This window comes from Cannabis sativa, chromosome 9 (genome assembly GCF_029168945.1).
Source record: "Cannabis sativa cultivar Pink pepper isolate KNU-18-1 chromosome 9, ASM2916894v1, whole genome shotgun sequence".
Taxonomy (NCBI): Eukaryota; Viridiplantae; Streptophyta; class Magnoliopsida; order Rosales; family Cannabaceae; genus Cannabis; species Cannabis sativa.
This window is the reverse complement of record NC_083609.1, coordinates 851,989-872,548: the sequence shown is the minus strand read 5'-3', so window position 1 is coordinate 872,548 and position 20,560 is coordinate 851,989. Positions and strand designations below refer to the sequence as shown.

General features: G+C 33.1%; 3 protein-coding genes across 5 annotated transcripts; 1 reads left to right on the top strand and 2 right to left on the bottom strand.

Annotated features, from left to right (window-relative positions):
- Positions 1 to 848: 848 nt before the first annotated feature.
- On the bottom strand, positions 849 to 7,604 carry LOC115722374 (protein transport protein SEC23 E). The gene is made up of 12 exons (XM_030651573.2): positions 6,590 to 7,604; positions 6,317 to 6,490; positions 5,709 to 5,870; positions 4,934 to 5,076; positions 4,222 to 4,297; positions 3,939 to 4,111; positions 3,674 to 3,755; positions 2,920 to 2,997; positions 2,646 to 2,807; positions 2,263 to 2,526; positions 2,044 to 2,148; positions 849 to 1,703 (listed from the first exon to the last, which is right to left on the bottom strand). Exons 1-12 carry the CDS (start codon positions 7,370 to 7,372, stop codon positions 1,557 to 1,559), a joined length of 2,349 nt encoding a protein of 782 aa, XP_030507433.1. The 5' UTR covers positions 7,373 to 7,604; the 3' UTR covers positions 849 to 1,556.
- A 3,020-nt stretch (positions 7,605 to 10,624) lies between these two features.
- LOC115722383 (70 kDa peptidyl-prolyl isomerase) lies at positions 10,625 to 14,451 on the top strand. Of its 3 annotated transcripts, XR_009684406.1 has the most exons (13): positions 10,635 to 11,072; positions 11,196 to 11,282; positions 11,822 to 12,082; positions 12,165 to 12,239; positions 12,427 to 12,507; positions 12,637 to 12,831; positions 12,922 to 13,011; positions 13,108 to 13,283; positions 13,377 to 13,499; positions 13,583 to 13,642; positions 13,815 to 13,857; positions 13,958 to 14,078; positions 14,172 to 14,200. XR_009684406.1 is itself a non-coding variant. In XM_030651585.2 (12 exons), the coding sequence occupies exons 1-12, from the start codon at positions 10,874 to 10,876 to the stop codon at positions 14,214 to 14,216; spliced, it is 1,728 nt and encodes a 575-aa protein (XP_030507445.2). In that variant the 5' UTR covers positions 10,625 to 10,873; the 3' UTR covers positions 14,217 to 14,451. The 3 variants fall into 3 exon arrangements, 2 of the variants coding, with proteins under 2 accessions (XP_030507445.2, XP_030507444.2); XM_030651585.2 differs by having other exon boundaries at positions 10,625 to 11,072; positions 13,583 to 13,857; positions 14,172 to 14,451; XM_030651584.2 differs by having other exon boundaries at positions 13,583 to 13,857; positions 14,169 to 14,451.
- Positions 14,452 to 15,219: 768 nt separating this feature from the next.
- On the bottom strand, positions 15,220 to 17,427 carry LOC115722452 (small ribosomal subunit protein eS8). Its single transcript, XM_030651667.2, has 5 exons — positions 17,274 to 17,427; positions 17,083 to 17,155; positions 15,972 to 16,317; positions 15,586 to 15,764; positions 15,220 to 15,502 (listed from the first exon to the last, which is right to left on the bottom strand). Exons 1-5 carry the CDS (start codon positions 17,275 to 17,277, stop codon positions 15,418 to 15,420), a joined length of 687 nt encoding a protein of 228 aa, XP_030507527.1. The 5' UTR covers positions 17,278 to 17,427; the 3' UTR covers positions 15,220 to 15,417.
- Positions 17,428 to 20,560: the final 3,133 nt, after the last annotated feature.

Here is a 20,560-nt window from a genome sequence, read left to right as displayed (position 1 = left end):
TGCAAGCAAATTATGTACGAAGGGCACTAATTGTTATGTGCATCATCTTGACCTTTAGTAATCTAATCAAGTAACTTAAATGTTATGATTTTGTATAATTAGTTTTAATCTGATAATTATGAACAATATTGGTTATATTCATACTAGTTTTAGCAACTTAAATCAGCAATATAGGTAAAGACATCTTTAATAATAGAGTACTCTTAACTCTAAATATGGTATATAGTTATAAATTGAAAGAGCATTTCTGTAAGGCATATTGTTCTTGTAATTGGTTAGAAATATTTTAGAATAATTATTAAATGTAATTGGTTAGTGATATTCTGGAATAATTATTAAATTAAATTATTTGAAATTTGATATTTGATTATTAAGTGGTATTACTTGTAGTACTATCACATACTAAAATGAAATTTAGAGATCAACCTTTTTGGCACAAGTATAGTACTATTGGTGCACTTTAATTTTTAATAAATAATATAAAAAATTGTTAAAATAGCACTCTTATTTTAAAGTCTTATAAATGGAATAGAATAAATAGAATTTTTCCTCGAGATTCTCACCTCTCAAGCTGGTTTTTTTTTCCTAAACAAAGACTTGTAGATTTGCATTTGTTAATTATGTTACATTGTCCATAACTAAATACAAGGAGACTATTAAATCAAAGCTCTAATTAAAACAAAAGAGCCTAATAATTGGGGTTGCATTATTGTAAAGGTTGAGACTAATTTGACAGTCTTCAATATGAAGTTCCCTTTATAATTTATGTACTTGGTAACAACAAGGACATTGATTTGTATGCTAATCTTACACATAATAATAAAAGGAAAAAAAATTTAAAAACATAATTAAACATCTGATAAACCAAAATCCATATAACAGGCCAACAAGGCATAGGCTTTTTAAGTTTTAAGCTACATCAAATTTCCAAAAAAAAATGCACTCTCTTTCATAAAACAAAAAACATAACCTAAATTGATGAACAATTAAGTCATATTGAGCTAAAAACAAAGTCTGAAAATACAAAACAACCCTACTAACATGTAATGTACCCCTCATCTCACAGCATATAACTTAAAAAAAATTCATGCAGACAGAAACTTACTTTCCAAACCAGTTAACCCGAAAAACCGAAAATAAGAAAAGGAAGAGAAAATTTCAGACTCAACTTCCTTCCTTTTCCTTACCCTCATTCATGACTTTCTTTCCATATGAATTAAAAAAAAAAAAAAGAACTAACCTTTGCTAGTTATTCTATAATGGAAGTAAAAGAAATTACCTTCACCAGCAACCCCCCCAAAGAATGTGCTTTTTTTTTTGTTCTTTCTTTATTGATAAATCAATGTGGGGTCTCTGGTCTGAGTAACTCTTCATCTTTAAATACAATGGAAAGAAAGAAAGGTTTTTTTTTTTTTTTTTTAATAATAAATTGGATGGAATGGAATGACATGAGGATAGGAAAAAACCAGAGGAATTTCCCCCACACCGAAAACCGGAGCAGTTTTTTCGTGGAGTACTTTTACTCTTCTTTTCTTTGTTTTTTCTTTTCTTTGCTCTTAGGATTGCACGGCCAGTCTCTGCAAATGTTCAAAGAAAACTTGTAGACTCACGTCATCGGTAAAGATTACATCCGACCCAGCAGCCATTTCGTTGGCGTTATTATAGGTAGCTGACGGGTTCAGTTTCGCTAATAAGAAACGTGCCTGCAAAGTAAAACGTAATAAGAGATTTGCCACGTGAATATTTTTCCTAATCGGCGACTATGGATAAGAGAATTATTTCGGAAATCAAATATATATGGAGGGGAAAGAAAGCACAGCAGCACACATGGACTTTCAAAAACAAATCGAATGATGTTTTGAATAAAATTGAGCCTAAAAGTTGGAAACCGATTAATAAAACTGGACATGCTTGGATTTAGAGACTAAAATTATTCACTGGATTTTTGGAGGCAATGAGACAAAAGCAACTTCCATCTTCTTCTACTATCTTGTTGCAAAATTCTTTAATAAACTGAGACTAGAAATTCAGAAAGATACTAACCTGGGAACCATGTTGATCGCATACCACCAATCTTGGGACAGGAAAACGTTCATGGATGATCATATCGGCATCAGCATGAGGAGCTCGCAACAATTCTGCAAATGCCTGAAAATATAGAAGCAAATATAAGTACATGAACAACAAATGACTACAGTATCTTATTAAGTACTTAAAAATTATATAACGAGAAATATATCTAATAATTTCTAAAGTACAAACCTGGTGCTCTGGCTGAGTATGGTATCCCATATTACGCCACTGAGCAATGGTCATTCCGTGGAAAATGACAACACTAAAATATGAATCTAACAAAAGAATTTGATCGGCAGCAATAGATGCTACATCTAGCAAAACGGGTCTAGGTGGTGAATTGAATGAATACGACATTAGTGATGGTTGAATCATGACAGCAGCATTGGTAATATTCTCACGATTGAGTAACATACGGAAATAGGCAGTCTCATCAGGACTGTTGTTGAACACCTGAAAATTTTCATTTGAGAAACAAATGAAACATTGAAAATTTGAATACACATGTACATGACTAGAAGAAGGAAAAAATAAATGAAGGGGAAAAAGGGAGGAGGGAACACGATTAATACCTGCACAAATTGTGACCGCCGTAGATTAAACATGAATTGAGGGAACAATGAAAAGCATGGATTTAACATAAAGGAGGAAGGGTCATCCTTTCGGTATTCGCCAAATTTGGAACACAGACGAATCAAAGACCTATCCAACCATCTTGTAGCATCAAATGATTCCTAATTGAAAAACAAACATCTATCATCAGAGATTGAATTGAAGAATAAAAAACGAGTATTAAAATAATAATAATAATAATATAATAAGACAACAAAAGATGTTGAAATATACCTCTGTCTCCATCTTTAAAGATGTCTTTCTAGCCATTACTACAGCAGCTGTCTCTTGATCAAATCCTTGCACCAGTTCCTAAAGAAGCAGACATATTTCTTTCCACATCAATTTGAAGTTTCATTTTGAACACATAAAACACCATAAAGTACAAATAAAGAACAATATATCGACTCTAGGCTAAAAATTGCAGGAAGAAAGTATCATGTAATTGCAAATCTAGCTTTAAAAAGAAAGGTCTTGCTAACACTTTTTATACGTATTTATGAAAAATGAAATGAAAACTGGAGATCGTCTCAAAAAATTGCTCAAGAAAATTTCCGACTTTGTTGTTCAATAAAGTATGTACCGAACGAGCAAAATATGTGAGTCAAGAATCAAATATGGACAATAATTTCGTGGAAGAATTATTCAACTATGATGTGTAATAAATAGAAATGTGACTTCCCTTGAAGCTGTCACCTAAGAAAGAATCAAGGTAGCCAGATTATCAAACATATGAGAGAGGCACTACTCTCTTCCTTTCCGTTATGATTATTTGGGAATATTGCATACTTATTCATTCCAAACTAAGAAATCACATCCAAATACAATATGTTTTACATTCTTGGTAAAATTGAAATAGCAATTAACTTCTATAAAGTACAGGCCCTGATAATTTTGAAGCAGTGACCCAACTAACCAAAAGAAAAAGAAAAGACTGAAGACCGTACACTAAATTGAAAATAAAGAGACAGTTACGAAATGTACACACCTCTGAGCTTATGGCAGTATCTATCCATGCCCTAGAAACAGTGGTAACTCGAAGCATCATTTGACCGTCTGTGTTTTGATACCTGCAGAGCCAAATGACAATAATCAAATCGCCATGCAAAAGGAGTAAAGGCAGCTATGCAAATACTTTCACCTAATAAATAGATGATGATACCCTATCATCTCTTGTAAATCTTTAGTATTTGTTTCCCCTTTCCAATACAATTTTTGTTTCTTATTAAGTAAAATGACAACCTCATTTTTACCTGGTGAGAAATTGCAAATACAGCTGTGGATTTACAGCTCCCGGTGTATTTGACCGATCACTTGATGACAAATCAAAGAACACTGTCAAGCAAGTACTCTTGTCAAGACCGCACATCTTCCATTCGGTTGTATTTCCTTCACCAATTGTGGTATCAGCAACAGAAGGCCCTTTCTGCAAGCCACACAATGAAGAAATTAAGTCGAGAATGCTAGTTTTGGATCAAACATATAATTAATACACAAGCTCCGAAAATTACCATCATCAAAAAAATAAAATCTAACCTTCTCTAAAGAAGTGACGGGACCAATTATTCCCTGAATTTTGATGTCCTTCGAACAGTTTATCTGGAGTGTACCACTGGAATAAAAAAGTTCAGTAATAAGCCTCACGTTAATAGATTAAACCACGCGTAATAATTGGAAAATGTAATAGTAAAAAAGATGAGCCCCATGTTTACAGTTGCACACTCTCAATTCAAAGCTCACAAAGCGAAAAATAATGTAGTAAAATCACGTTAAGCCAAACAAAGAAATAAAAGAGGTCTAATGGTAATTTCATAAAATTTCTGCTATCATTGGATGAAACAACTCTCTCAAACAAACCAAGATCTCCAACTCACAAAACTAATATAATAAACCAGATTCCTCTAAAGTAGAGCATTGGCATCATAATAATACTATGTTTCTCATAATGCTTCTCTCAACTCAACTCCATAATGTTTCGCATAATATAATGTTGTATACCAAATAAAAACAATCCTACAAACATACCATCATGGATGGTGAAAACTTACTAAGGTCTAGTCAGTTAATAAAGAAACAAACAAATTAAAGAATTACAATGTCAAATGAGCAATTATATGATTATGCAGGAGAGTTAACAACAGAGCAACCGACATTTAATACCTAAAATAAGAGTAAAGCTTTAAAAACATATAACAGACAATTGAAGACAAGTGGCAAGCATTATAATGTTTCTTAATGACTAACTCACTTGAAACAAAGGCCAAGAGATTGTTCTCCTCCTTCAAAAATGCGCTTAAATGAATCTTTAAATACAGAGTGACCAAAACTTTCAGATAGAACAACAAGACCACCAGTTTTCTCAATTGCAACCTTCATTTCTGCAACACCAACCTATGACATAGCAATGCCCAATAGTTATTTGATAGTCAATAGCATATAATATAATATAAATTTATTTAATAAACTAAAGTTATAAACTAATAATACTTCATAGTTTACATAAACAAGACAATTAAAACAATACAATTCTCTTAAATAATCATAGATGCAGAAATGTAGCATCTGATTATACTGCTAAATTGTCATCACTTACATTCTAGTTAAGCACAAGATCAAATAAAAGCTACATTCTTGGTTTTTTGGTACATACCAGGTTTTCGTTACACATACATCACGCTACATTCTTTGATTGATTAAGATTTCATAAATGATACTGTAAAACAATTCACAATGATTGCTCCAAACATATTCTTTGGTTGGTGGAAATTCCAAAAATACTTACAACAAAATGTGAACAAAATTGTCCAAAGTTTTCTACTAAAGTAGTTGGAAATTTATGGAAGACTTCATACAAAAATAAATAAATCTGAGTAGTTAAGAAATAAAAAGAGTTACAAACTAGACACAAAAGATTCTACTCTTTTGGCAATAAAAAGACGATATAACAGAATACTACTACAGCTTCAGCAGAGACAAATTATATGATCACAAAATAGTGAAAGAAAGTGTGCCCCAACACATACCTGATCAAGGGCAGATGCGAACACATCTAAAACATGACCCTGGCTAACAAGCTGCTTTCCAAGACCTTCATAAAATTTGACTGCTTTCTTAAAATATGGTGCAGCATCTTTGTCCAGATCTTTATGGGAGCGAACTGGATCAGACAAATCCTTTGATACAATCTGCAATAATGTTGAAATTCAATATATATATATATATAAGATGAAAAAGTGATCAAAAGTAAGTTAAAATAAAGTAATTCAAATCATTTCAAAGATAGGAAGCACAATTAATAAACAAAGGTATTGCTTTAACTGAATATTACTACAAACATAAAGACACAGAAACACATTGAGGCATGACTTGTAATTTCTTAGCACAACATAACGTTCAAAATATTCAGCCTATACAATCATCAAAGCTAATCATGCTGGTTTGTAGTCTTAATTCAGGTACTTTCAACTACAATTGAAGCAAACTAGGCATAATGGAGTAACATTTCAAAAACCAAAACAAATTGCCCAGACTAGTTGTATGGCAATAATGTCTCCTAACAATTAGTTGCAAATAACAATGTCTCCTAATTCCTAAGCACCCCATAAAGACATAAATCATAAGAAGATTTTACCGATCCAGGCCCTTCCGTGCATGGACCTCCAACCAAAGCAACAATGCGAGCTCCAGTACCAGGCAAACAAGCTCCAAGCAATCCTGCTGCAACACTCAACGCCACCCCAGTGCACCGCGATGCCCTGCTACCAGGTGGCACAGGCCACTGATCCGTTTGCAACTCGTCCAATACCTGAATTTCAACCCAAATTTCCAATGTTCAAGACTAATTACTCAAAATTCACAATTGAATGAAAGAAAAAAAACTAATTAAATTAAAAAAAGTGCATACCGAATTGAGTGTATATTCGCAATCAGAAGCAGGCAACAAAAACCGATCAATACCGGAACCAGGGAACCCGTTTTGAACAGGTTTCGGCTGATAGCCACCGGCGGTGGCCCCTACAGGTCTCCTACCGGGAATCCCAAGACCCAATTGTTCCAAAACCTGTTCTTTTGGAATCTCCTTATTACCTCTAAACACATAGACCTTAGACATATCACTGAAACCCAATTCATGAACCTGAACTTGAGTACCAAACGATACAAATCCAACAAGTGCATTCTCCGGCAAAAGTCCAATGGCCCTTAACAATGAAGATTTAACAAACCCCATCTCCTCCTCAATCATACAAGTATCCAAAACGAATAAAAACACAGGCGGAGGTAAATTCGATTGCGAAACACCACCACTAACAACATCATTAGGGTTAGCAGATTCAGGAAGAACATACTGAACCGTAGTGTATTGAGGATAAAGCTCACCAGGCAAATTAATATCAGAGATCATACCATAATGAGGAGGAAAATGATTCCTCTGAAAACAAAAAGGACAGATCCAGATCTTAGCAGTGAAATCAACACGAGCGTAAGGGTTAAGAACCGAAGCACAAGTCTTACAACGGAGAGGAGTATAAGGAAGAGAAGGAATGTCAGGATGAGGTCGGATCGGAGAGATGCAAGCCGCGAGTGGAATCACGCACTTGCTTGCTTCAACCTTGGTTCGTGGCCATGCGTTCCAGGTCATCCGTACTCCGTCGATACCCTCGGGATCTGTGTTGGCCATCTCCGACATTTTTTTTTCTGAAGAGAAGAATTTGGGGATTGATTGGATCGTTGTTGATTATATAATCAAAATTGTGAATTTGATTTGGATTTTGATTTGGATTTGACCTATCAAAGACTGAATCGATGAAGAAGAAGAAGAGGATTTCTTTCTCGATTTGTATTCAACGATTCTGAATTACCAGAAAATATATATATATTTTTTCTTTCTATTATTTGTTTTTAAATTTAACTTTATCATATATATTTCTACAAATTAGTTTTATTTTATTTATATACTCACCATAATAATAGAATTAAAGATTTTTTTTTTTTTCTTTCAAAAAAAAAAAGATTGGATTTTTTTTATTTATTTTTATAATTGAATCAATTTTTTTTTTACAAAAATTCACATACCAACTCTTTTTTTTAAAAAAAAAATAATAAGCGTATTCGTACAATTAAATAAATAAAATTACACTTCACGGTCATTACATAAAAACTGAAGAAACCGGAATAGTACCATACAATTTCTAAATAAAAGTCCAATTAGTCACATGGGCAGCAAAATTACAAGTTCTACTAACATACACGAAATTACAGTAAATAAAAGAGGGTGATGACTTAAAACAAAAGGAGACATAGTAACTAACAAAACAATTTAAATCGTAAACAAAATTTACATAACAACTCAGATAGAAAGGGTAACTCAAACCATAAATTTAAAGAAAAAAATTAAAAAGTAGCATAATATAAAAGGCAATTTTTTTTATATAATAATTAATATTTTTAATTTTAATTTTTTAATTGTTAAAGTATAAAAGGTGAAAAGTATATAATTTGCATCAATTTGTTAACTACCATCCAAATTAATGTAAAAGTTATATTTTGAAAAGTATTATTAATGAGCCATAAAATTTAATGGGGGTCTTAGGTGCAAATTAAAATTAGGTCTTTTACTAAAATGAAATTATCAATCAATACTTCAAAAATTTAATTTTCAAAAAAAAAAAAAAAACTTCATAAATTTTAAAATAGGCAAAATTTTTAGAATAGTGTGTAATGAGACCACAAAATTTTATTATTTTTTTAAGTGTTAAATATATATTTGCTCTTAGTTTATTATTATGTATGTTATACATTATAAAAAAAATATTTATATATTATATTTAAATTGATGATACAAAAAAGGTCATTTTAATATAGGGGCCATGTATAATGGCTTAACTAATTATTTAATGTATATTCAACCATTCTGAATTACAAGAAAATATTACTTTTTTTTAGATGAAAATATTACTTTTTTCTATTATATATATTTTTACATATAATTTTTTAAATTTATATTTCTACACATTAATTTTATTTTAAGAAAAAATTTATTAATATATTATACACATTAAAATTATATAAATGTTGGTTCAATGAAATTAGATCTTATATCATATCACATCAATCGTTCATACGGTGGTTAAAGGAGGCATGAACACTTATAATTCTTGATAGGGATGCATGTTGGGTGAGTTTTTTCAAGTTTCAAATTTGTGTTTTATAGGTACCGAACATGCCTGTGTGAAGGACTGGGTTTTCGAGTGTCGAGTCCAGGTGGGTCAGGTGCGGGTTGAGACGAATATAATGTTGAATATTTTAATGTGTCAAATAACAATATTTTTTAAATAACCTAATCTCATAAATCCAAGAAGTAAAAATATTAATTAGTTTAATAATAATCCGTATGAAGGACTGAGTTTTCGAGTGTCAAGTCCGGGTGCGTCAGGTGCAGGTTGGGATGGATATAGTGTTGGATATCTTGAGGTGTCAAATAACATTGCTCTTTTTTATTGAACTAGAATAACAGTGCTTTTTAAATAACTCAATCTCATAAATTCAAGAAGTAAAAATATTAATTATTTTAATAATAATAATTTACAGTGTAAATACTTAAGTTTAACTATCAGTTACAAAAAAATACCTAAATTTAATTTTTGACGTTAATAATACATAATCAAGTTATTATCCACGTGTTATTTTCTTATTGATATATTTAAATTAGTTTTTAAATAAAAAATAAAAATTGAATTATCAATAAATAAAATTTACAAAATATACTTTTATTTTTTGTTTTTAAAATTAAAAAATAAAAATAGTTATAGAAAGCATTTTTATTTTTTAAAATTAAAATTTTAAAAACAAAATTTTACTTTAATTTTTATAACTAAAAAAAATAATTATTACATAGAAAATATGAATTGACACTTTATTTATATATTTATAAAAATAACTCCATAAGGCGTGGACAACATTTATACCTTTTATGTGATTTTAATTACTAAAATACAACTTACACTATCACTTACACAATCAGACGATGGTTGCAGGGTGGTTGCTGCGTGGTTGCGCAGTGGTTGCATCAGACGAAAGTTTCAATCAAACGATAGTTGTAGGGTGGTTGCTGGATGGTTGCGCAATGGTTGCATCAGACGAAGATTTCAATCAGACAAAAATTTCTGGGTGGTTATTGGGTAGTTGGCCGAAGGTTGCATCAGACGAAGGTTTCAATCAGATGAAATAATTGTTAGCAAAATATTTATGCAACTGTAATGCAACTGTTGTGAAACATTAAAAATCATAACATTGTTTCCACGTACGTAACTCTATCTACATGTCTCTTTATGATTTAATATGAACAAATTCACCATTAAAAATTTGGAATACAACGAAAATACACCAGATAAATATTTTACTATAGTATTAATGTAATTTTTTTTGGATTATACTTGAGTTTGATTGTTTGGGAACTCTAGTTTAACTTTTTGAGATCTTCCTTTCATGAATCTGAAAATTGAAGTCAGGACATTAGTTTTATGCAAATTAAACTGGATTTCCAGTTGAATTTTAGTTTCGTAATAGTTTTTCTACATTTTTTTTCGTGAATTCGAAACAGTCCCTATTTTAATTGATTCTGGTCGTTTTCTCAGGTGAAGTCGCCAAAATTTATGGTAGTTCTCTTTCTGGTTGAATTTTTGTTTCGGTTTCGTTGGGTTGCTGCGTGGTTGCGGGATAGTTGCCCAAGAAGCATATATGCTGGGTTGAAGGTGTGTAAATGGTATTTGTGTAATTTTTTTTTTATTTAAGCTGTATATTTATTTATTTGGCGAGCTGAAAGTATTTTTATAATATTGTTATTTTTTTTAGTTAAAACTGATAAAAACCCATAAAAAATTAAAAATAAAAATGTTATAGAACTTTACCTTAATTAAATAAATAAAAAATATATAAGGAGAGAGAGAAGAGAGAGAGAGAGAATGTGTCAAAAATCCAAAGCTACGAAAATGGTAGAGATTTCTGGAACCATCTTCCATTTTCGAACTCTCCAGACTCTCTTTCTCGCTATAAATACACTAAAGCTTCAATCTTTCCTAACTTGTCATACAAATACAATACAACCCATTTGATCTCTCTCTTTCTACAAACCATTTCATCTTTCTTTCGATTCTCATTTTGATTGATTTCATCAGTTTTGTAAGCGAACATGGCAGATGACTTTGATTTCTCAGCTGCTGGAAATGTGAATGAGGATATGGAAATGGATGTCAATGAGGAAGACGACGCAATCAGCCCAATTCTCAAGGTTGGTGAAGAGAAAGAGATTGGGAGTAAAGGTTTGAAGAAGAAGCTTGTTAAGGAAGGTCATGGTTGGGAAACTCCTAGCTCTGGCGATGAAGTTGAAGGTATATTCTCTCTGTTTATGGAGATTTTTGAATAATTTATATGTATATATATATATGTTGGTTTGTTTGTATGTGAGTTTAAATTTTGTGTGATGTTGATTGGTATCTGATGTTGTATGTTAGTTCATTACACTGGGACTTTGCTTGATGGGACCAAGTTCGATTCCAGTCGTGATAGAGGGACTCCATTCAAGTTTAAGCTTGGCCAAGGTAATTAGCAATTGTTAATTAACTTCTTTGTTTTCATTGCTTTTCTCTGATAATTTTATATCTGTGTTTTCCATTGTTTGGTAATGTGTGTTGAGTGGTTCTGATGCTGTAAATTTTATATCCAAAATGAAACAATGTATAATGAAGCAATCTATGGTTGTTCATTGTGTTTTTCTTTTCACATTAGGTAAACAATGTCATTAATTTCTGAGTACTAAATTAAAGATTAGCACCACATGTTTTGACAGTTAGATAGTGCCATGACCGAATGAACTTCAATCACGGACTATGCTTTCTTTAAGACGTTTCGTGGCATTGCCCAGATTGAGCAAGGCATTCTAACACCATGTCGTCTTTAGGATAAAACAGCCCATTTCTATCTAGGGAAATCTATAGTTAAAGAGTGTCATTGTAGTTGATTGAAAGACTAGTCATGACACTTGCATTGTCTTTAGATGATTGCATAAGGATTATTGAGTGAAGTAATTCTAGTTTCTTTGTTGGCTCATCATATATTTTTGTACTAAAATTATGTTCAGGACAAGTGATCAAGGGATGGGATGAAGGAATTGAAACCATGAAGAAGGGTGAAAATGCTGTATTCACCATACCTCCTGAGCTGGCTTATGGAGAGTCTGGTTCCCCTCCCACCATTCCACCTAATGCTACTCTTCAATTTGATGTGGAGTTGCTTTCTTGGACCAGTGTCAAGGATATATGCAAAGATGGTGGGATTTTCAAGAAAGTATTAGTTGAAGGAGAGAAATGGGAAAATCCAAATGACTTGGATGAAGTATTTGGTAATGTTATCTAACAATTGTCTTCTATTATGTATTCAATTGGATCATATGGGGTTACTCAAATGACTATGTTTTGATGCAGTTAATTACGAAGTTCGACTTGAAGATGGGACTTTAATTTCAAAATCCGATGGAGTGGAGTTTACTGTTGGGGATGGTAAGTCTCATTTTACATTTTGATCCTAAAAGCATACTAAGCTAATCCGTGTAAGAATATGAGGAAGAGATGTACCGAAAAACTAATCAATAAAGCTTTAATTTCTGAATCTCCAAATATTATCTGATATAATTGTATGCTACCAAAGATTTTTAACATGGTATCTTATCTTTTTTTAATCTTACAGGCTACTTCTGCCCTGCCTTGGCCAAAGCTGTGAAAACAATGAAGAAGGGAGAAAAGGTCATGTTGACAGTGAAACCAAAATGTGAGTAAGATTCCTATCCATTGCATACATGTATTGAATATAAATGATTTTTTTTGACACTTGAGATTTGCTAAAGTTAGTCTTTTTATATGTGGGCTTCCCCTGTATTAATGTTATTTGAATCTACAGATGGATTTGGTGAGGTGGGCGAACCTGCTGTTAATGGGGAAGGAGCTGTACCTCCTAATGCCACTCTTCTCATAACTCTTGAGTTGGTCTCTTGGAAGACTGTTACTGATATCTGCAAAAACAGCAGAGTCTTGAAAAAGACTTTGAAGGAGGGCGAGGGATATGAGCGCCCTAATGATGGGACTGTTGTTCAAGGTAAGATGAAATGACAAAAAGGTTGATGCTTTTCGGGTTTATAAACCTATGGTGTTAATACCGAACTCACTCACTTTTGTCTTTTGCCAGTGAAACTTATTGGGAAATTACATGATGGAACTGTGTTTACTCGAAAGGGCCATGATGATGAGAAGCCATACGAGTTCAAAATCGATGAAGGTAATATCATATTATCACGACACTACTACCAGTTTGTGGTAATGGAAGAAAACTATTGGAACTAACTATTTGGATGTGTATGCACTTGATATTCAGAGCAAGTTATCGATGGTCTTGATCGAGCTGTAAAGAATATGAAGAAAGGGGAAGTTGCTCTGGTGACGATTCATCCTGAGTATGCTTTTGGCTCATCTGATTCGTCACAGGATTTGGCTGTTGTTCCAGCTAATTCTGTTGTTTATTATGAAGTTGAGCTCGTCTCCTTCGTTAAGGTGGGTGTCATATGCTCTCTCTTCATTGTCCAAACCAATGTTTCTGCTTGCCTTCACAATGACACTTAAAAGAGATTTGCTTAATGTGTGCAGGGAAAGGAATCTTGGGATATGAACACACAGGAGAAGATCGAAGCCGCGGGGAAGAAAAAGGAAGAAGGCAATGCCTTGTTCAAGGCTGGAAAATATGAAAGAGCCTCAAAAAGATATGAGAAGGTATATTTCAGTATAACTAAATATATTTTTTCTACAAACCCCTTTAATTAGGCCCTAATGATAACACCTCTTTCGGTTAACAGGCTGTGAGTTTCGTCGAATATGATTCTACCTTCACTGATGAAGAGAAGCAACAAGCAAAGGTGCTGAAAATCACATGTAATCTTAATAATGCTGCCTGTAAACTAAAACTCAAAGATTATAAGCAAGCAGAGAAACTTTGCACAAAGGTTTTGGATCTTGATAGTAAGAATGTCAAAGCTCTGTATAGAAGAGCTCAAGCATATATTCAACTGGTTGATTTGGATTTGGCAGAGATTGATATCAAGAAAGCTCTTGAGATTGACCCAGACAATAGGTGAATTCTCTTCCTCCATGGAAATCTTTCACTAATTATATGCTGTGATTTTGTTTTTGATTACTTATTTGAGTCTTTTTGTTTGTACATTATATATCAGAGATGTGAAAATGGAGTACAAATTGTTGAAAGAAAAAGTGAGGGAATACAACAAGAAGGATGCACAATTCTACAGCAACATATTTGCAAAGATGAACAAGTTTGAGCAAGTCAAATCAAATGTAAGTTGATGAACTGATTTTGGTTTGAATTGGGTTTTGATCTGATGAATCTGTTTTGTTTAATGATCCATTGTGTTGGAAATGTAAAAGCAGGGAAAGGAAGAGGCAGTGTCCATGACCATTGACAGCAAAGCTTGATGATGATAATGATGATGGTATATTCTTAGCAGTTAATACAAAATTTGTGCGTGTGGGTTCATTGATTGGCATATAATGAAATGAAATGAGAGTGGTTTAACTGTAATGAGTCAAAGCTTGAGTTTTTAGTGTTTATTTTAAGAGGATTAGATGAACATAAAATTCTCTTTTTGCCCAATACTCATTGTAATTTTTCTATAATAATAAATAATATATAGTAACTTTTGAATTGTTATGTTTTGATCCATTCACATTTAAATTTTGACTTATAAAAATTATATTTATTTTTCATTAAATAGACACAAGAGAAAGATGGAACTAACTCTTTTAATGAAAGATCCAATCTTATGGAAAGTTGGAAGAAATATCTTGCCTATAAAACAGCTTGAAGGCGTTGTCCTAAAGACTCCATAAGACACTGCCTTCAAGTTGTCTTTTTTGGTAAATCTCCAACCTTTGTTACTCAGAAGAAGATTTTATCTAGATCTTTTGCATTTGGGCAAGGGGTTGGTAGAGTTTGTAGTAGAAGGTCTTAATGTGAAATTTCATATTTCTGCGTAGCCTAAGCTGCAGCCGCCGCCGGCCATTGCCAAATTGGGTACATTGTAACCATTTACATATTAAATGACAGCAATGGAATGTCAATCCTCGAACTTTATCTTTCAAGATAGGGCAGTGTCCGATAATACCACTCGAAAAACACCACCACAACAAGGCTCGATGAAAAATGCTTAATTGATTTCAGCATTGAATCTTTTAAAAGCATTTACAACAATCAAATTTAAGTGTAGCTTTGTTCATTTTCATTTTGTTGAGTTTTGAAAGTTGTGTAATTGTATAAACACATTCTCCAATCTAATGGGAATTAAAGTTCTTGTACGAAAAACTAATAACATGGTAATTTAGAATAAATAAATGATCAAACAAGAGACTAGCATTTTCAAATTTTCAGCAATTATGATTTCAAGACAGTAGAAAAGAAAACCATCAAAACATTGTAACATAAACACAAAAACAAAGTAGTACTATTTTAGAGCAAAAATTACTTCTCAGTTCACAGACTAGCCAAACAAAATCTTTTCAAAAGTTGTTTCTATCAGTGGCTCATAACATGTCCTAGACAGTAGTAGTACCGACTGGCGATAACTAAAACAAATTAACTCATATAAGGAGAAGGTGTAAAAAGCAAGTAACACACTCTTTAAGCAGCAGCACCAGCAGCCTTTCCCTTCTTCCTCTGAAGTTTCTTCACGTAGAACTCGAGTTCCTTTCCTTCCAAGATGTATCTGTCAAGGAAAAGAATTCCCTTGAGAAAACTCGAATCCAACAAGTGAAATATAAGAAAATAAATAAGCAAAAAAGTACTTACCCATCAGCTCTGCCACATTGTCCAGGGCGAGAAGAGATGCAAGCATACAACCTTCCGCTACTGAATTGTTCTTCAATATGGGCGTCGAGGGTACGAGCTTCTTGACGCTTCTCAATCTTCCTCTGAACATGGTTGCTTTTCTTTGCTTCCTCTGCAGCTGGTGCAGCGGCTTCACCCTCCTGCTTATACAAAATATCGATTAGTACTAATCAAATTGTATTACTCCAACCAATTGCAAATTTACTCACTAGTTTGTCTAAAATATGTTCCAAAAAGATAAAATCTCATTCCAAAGTTTGATCAATATGTAATCTACTGACCAGCCTTTAATAATGACTATACATAATAATGCCGATTTAACTAATTTCAAGAACAATTAAGCATACCTCGGGGGTATCCTTCTTGGCAGCAGCAGCAGCAGCAGGTGTCTTCTTCTTCCTACCGATGTCTACACCATAGTGCTGAAGGTACCATTGCTTGAATGGGGCAGCATCAACCTGGATGATAGCACCTTTCACAAGGGTTTGAGTTCTCACAAGCTCATTGTTTGAGGAATTGTAGACAACATCAAGGAGACGAGTTTTGCGAGTAACAGCTTCACTTCCCCATGAGAAGTTACCGGTATCCAACCTGAGAGCTCTCCACTTAACATTTCCACCTCTAACACGAATACGCCTCACAGTCTTGTTGCTCGAAAGCTTAGTGTTAGCTGGCTGACGACCGAGCTCATACCTGCAAATAAGTAAAATTAGAAAACAAAATAACCAACTAATACAAGTTCACAAGAAAATTACAGCTGTACAAGACATTTAAACCTAAACCCATCAACATATTAGCAACAACAAATGCAATCAAAACAAAGTTTTTCAGAACAGGAGGTCTTGAGTTCATAGCTCAGTTAGTTAGACCGCCCGTTTGGTAAGGAAGAGTTCTTGAGTTCAACTCTCAACGAAAGCCCAAGAAATACAAAACAGGAATCACACTCTTCGAGTCAGTGCCAAACTCCTTTATGAAACTCCTAATTTTCTTTCAATTCATTGACAAACCTTTGGTGAAATGGCTTTACATATTTATAGTACCCTATGACAATACTAACACTACTATAATCCCCATAGTGTAACAGTTTCACTATGATCAACAGAATTAAGGCTCCAAAAACATGGCTTGAACAAATCTATAAAACTTGAACTCAAAAGGGCAGAACATTATCTCTACATAAACTCATTCATGAATATGACGACTAAATGAATAGATCTTACTAAGTACATAAACAAACATATATCTATTCAAAAACCACTAAACACATTAACAAATCACAGATCTTAAATCCCATTTCACTAAAAACAAGGTAAAACCAGCGACTTAATAAACTAACAAGTAATCAAATCACAATAAAAGAAACAAACTTTCTCCCATTAACATTAAAAATACTACTAATTATCAAAGTTAAGGAAGCAAAAGCAATAATCTTTAACAAAAGAAAATAAAGATAATTACTTCCTCTTCTTCCTCCAGGCCTTCTTCTTGCCTCCAGTGGCACGCCTTTTGTGCATAGAATCACGAGAAATACCTAATCAAAAAACATTAACAATACAAAAACCCTTAAAGCCACCATTATAGAATAACAGAAAGAATACGAATAAGACGATGATGAAGAAGATGATTATGATTATGAATCGAAGGATTACCCATGGCTGCAGACGGAGCTTGTTCGTGTTGAGCTTCTTCTTCTTCTTCTGCTCCGCTTCGGCTAAAACCTTAAAGCCACTCCTCACACTCTTCTTAAAAGATGAAACCCTAGCCTATAAACCAATCGAAATTGGGCTAACTGGGCCCTTTGTTGGGCCTTCTCATCGGCCCAGTCTAATACCCATCGAAATTGCTTTACAGTAATACCATTTATTTAAAAAAACACGTGTACGATAACGAATCACTTCAAATTAGTGATTAAAAAATGATATGTAATAGGGATTATTCCTAAAAATAACTGTTATTTACACGTTTTTTTTTATATTTCTCGTGACATTGAAATAACACAAAATCGTAAAAAATGTAAATAAAAAAAAGTTTGTTAAAATGTAAAAAAAAATTATATTTTTGGGTGTATTAGGTAAATTTTCTCATGTAATATTTATAAAAAAAGATATATAGATAATGTCTATATATAATGTATTGATGAAAGAGGGTATTATTGAAAATGCAAATGGATATTCATCTTATTGCTTTTTTGTGTTTTTTCAAGGGAAAATATGTCCGTGCTATTTTATTTGTGGCATAAGTTCTTTAATTTTACAAATGTGATAATTTAATTGTGTTATAATGATTGAAATTATTCTTTGAATTTTTAATTAATGAGATTTCATTTTGTTGGCATAATTAACCGCTAATTTCATATTTGGAGTTATTTGATGTGTTTTAACACATTTTGATGGAACATAATAGAAGCCGAAAAGTTAGGTCTAACAAATTAGAGTGTATTTGTGGATTTTGATGACTTTAAAGGCAAAGGGTTAGATTATTGTTGCTTGCGTGTCGTAACGAGTTGCAGATAGTAGGGACACTCGTATTTGGGGAAACCTTGGATCTCTCACATGAATAATTTCCTCTCTAAGCCTAATGGATCTCTTGATATGGACCACAGTATAGTTACATAGCTTTTTTCCAATGATAGTGGTTAGGATATCCACAAGTTGAATTGCTTTTTTGATTGGGAGACTACTTCTGAGATTTTGAAAGGAGGTGCTCTCTCTGGCACGGGTAAAGATAAGTGGGTGTGGACTCTTGAAAATGATGGTCGTTTCTCTTGCAAATATTCATATCTTACTCAGGCTTTAGAAAGAGCTTCTCTCCGTGAGGTTGCTCCCTTGCCCTGGAATAGTAAAGTGTTGGAGCGACACAAGATTCTTTGGTGATGTATTCTTTCCAGCGCCCTCCCTGTCAAGTCTGTGATAAGGAAAAGATTTTCTATTGAGGATGTTAGTTGTCCTTTGTGCGGGAGGGAGGAGGAAGCTTTAGAACACTTTCCATGTCTGCCGATCGTCACCTTGGGGTATTTATTCGGTCTGTGACACTGGCGTTCGTATGTGGGATTAGGTCAAATTCATTTGGGACTTTATATACAAGGGGATTGCTGCTGAGGAGGTTTTCTTGTATGCGTCTCTTGTGGTTGATACCATGTGGTGCACTCTCAATGACAAGGTACATAATAAGTATACAGTTGATGTGAAGAAATGTATTGACTTTATTCGAATTTCTTTTGCAGATTTACATGTTACTATTTTCCCTTCCCCTATCCCATGCTTGAAGGAGAGCTGGTCTCCTCCTCCTCAAGATTGATTCAAGCTGAATTGCGATGTAAAAGTGAGGCTTGATAGCATGTGTGCAGCAGCTGTTGCCAGGAACCATCTTGGTAGGGTATTTTGGGTTCAAACGACTAGAGTTGATTTTTCTTATGCACTTTGCGGGAAAGCGACGGCTTGCTGTTTGGCTATTTCAGCTGCAAAAGGATATTGATGCCAAGTTTGTTATTAGAGAGAGCGACTTGAGAGTAGTTATCAATGCTCTCAATGGGAATGAGTCTCATTGGGTATTGGAAACTATGTTTCTTTTTGTAATAGTTACTCTCCTTTGTTTACTAGTTGTATCTTCTCTAATATTAGTAGGACATGTAATTTTACTGCTCATAATGTGGCTAAGTGGGCGTTTATCCACAAGAAATTTGGTGTTATTTCGTTATCAACCATCTCAGTAAACATATTATGTAATGACCGTGAGGTCTAACTAGTTTTAGTTATAAAAGTACGCTTTTCTTCAAAAAAAAAAAAAAAAAAACGTGTCGTACCGAATTGTGTTTAAATTTATATTTTTCGTGTTGTATAATGCCAATTTGTAACACCGGGCCATGTCATGCCTAAGCCTATACTTTTTATGTTGTATAATGTCAATTTGTAGTACCATGCCATGTCATGCCTAAGTCTATAATTTTCGTGTTGTACAATACTAATTTGTAGCAATGTGTCGTGTCATGCCTGAGTCTATATTTTTCGTGTTGTATAATGCCAATTTGTAGCACCGTGTCGTGTCATGCTTGAGTCTATATTTTTCGTGTTGTATAATGCCAATTTGTAGCACCGTGTCGTGTCATGCATGTGTCTATATTTTTCGTGTTATGTAATGCCAATTTGTAGCACCATACCGTATTATGCCTAAATTTATATTTTTCGTGTTGTATAATGCTAATTTGTAGTATCATGTCGCGTCATACCTTCTAAGCTTGTGCTAATTTCGTGTCGTATCAAAAAAAAAAAACTTACCTATGTTCACAACACTTATCTAATGTAGTCCTTTCTTTCATTTTAAGGGATCTTGTTTCATAAGAAAAATAATTATTTGCGGTGAAATTTTCTTATGTTTTGAAATTTTACACTTAATTCCTTTATTTTTTGTTTGTAGTGGCAAACCCCTTTATGTTTACTTTTATTTATAAATTTGAGGTCCAAACTGGATATCATTGCTAAATACCAATTGAATTATTACTTTATTGAAGTTTTATTTTCACGCATACACATTTATACACAATAATCATCTAGTTTGTATTTAACAATGATATTTAACTGACGTCTCAAATTTATAAAAAAAAATAAATTTACAGGAATTTTGCCACAAAAAGAGAAAAAAATTAAAGAATTAAATATATAAAAATTAAAACACAAGAAAATTTTGTTGTGTTGATTACTTAAAAGAAAAAATCGTACTGGAAGCTACAACAAAGAGTAAGATTGGTCGTGTCGATCCTTAAATGGTAGAAGCTATTGGGCTCAAGAAAGCCCTCAGCTGAATCAAAGGAAAGGTTGAAGATGAAATATCTCAGTCTCTTTATAAGAGTGCCTACTGTCTTTGTTGAATCGAACTTTTTAGTCCTTGTGCAAGCTTTGTCCTATTCAGTCACTTTATTTTTTCCTTTTGGTTTAATCAT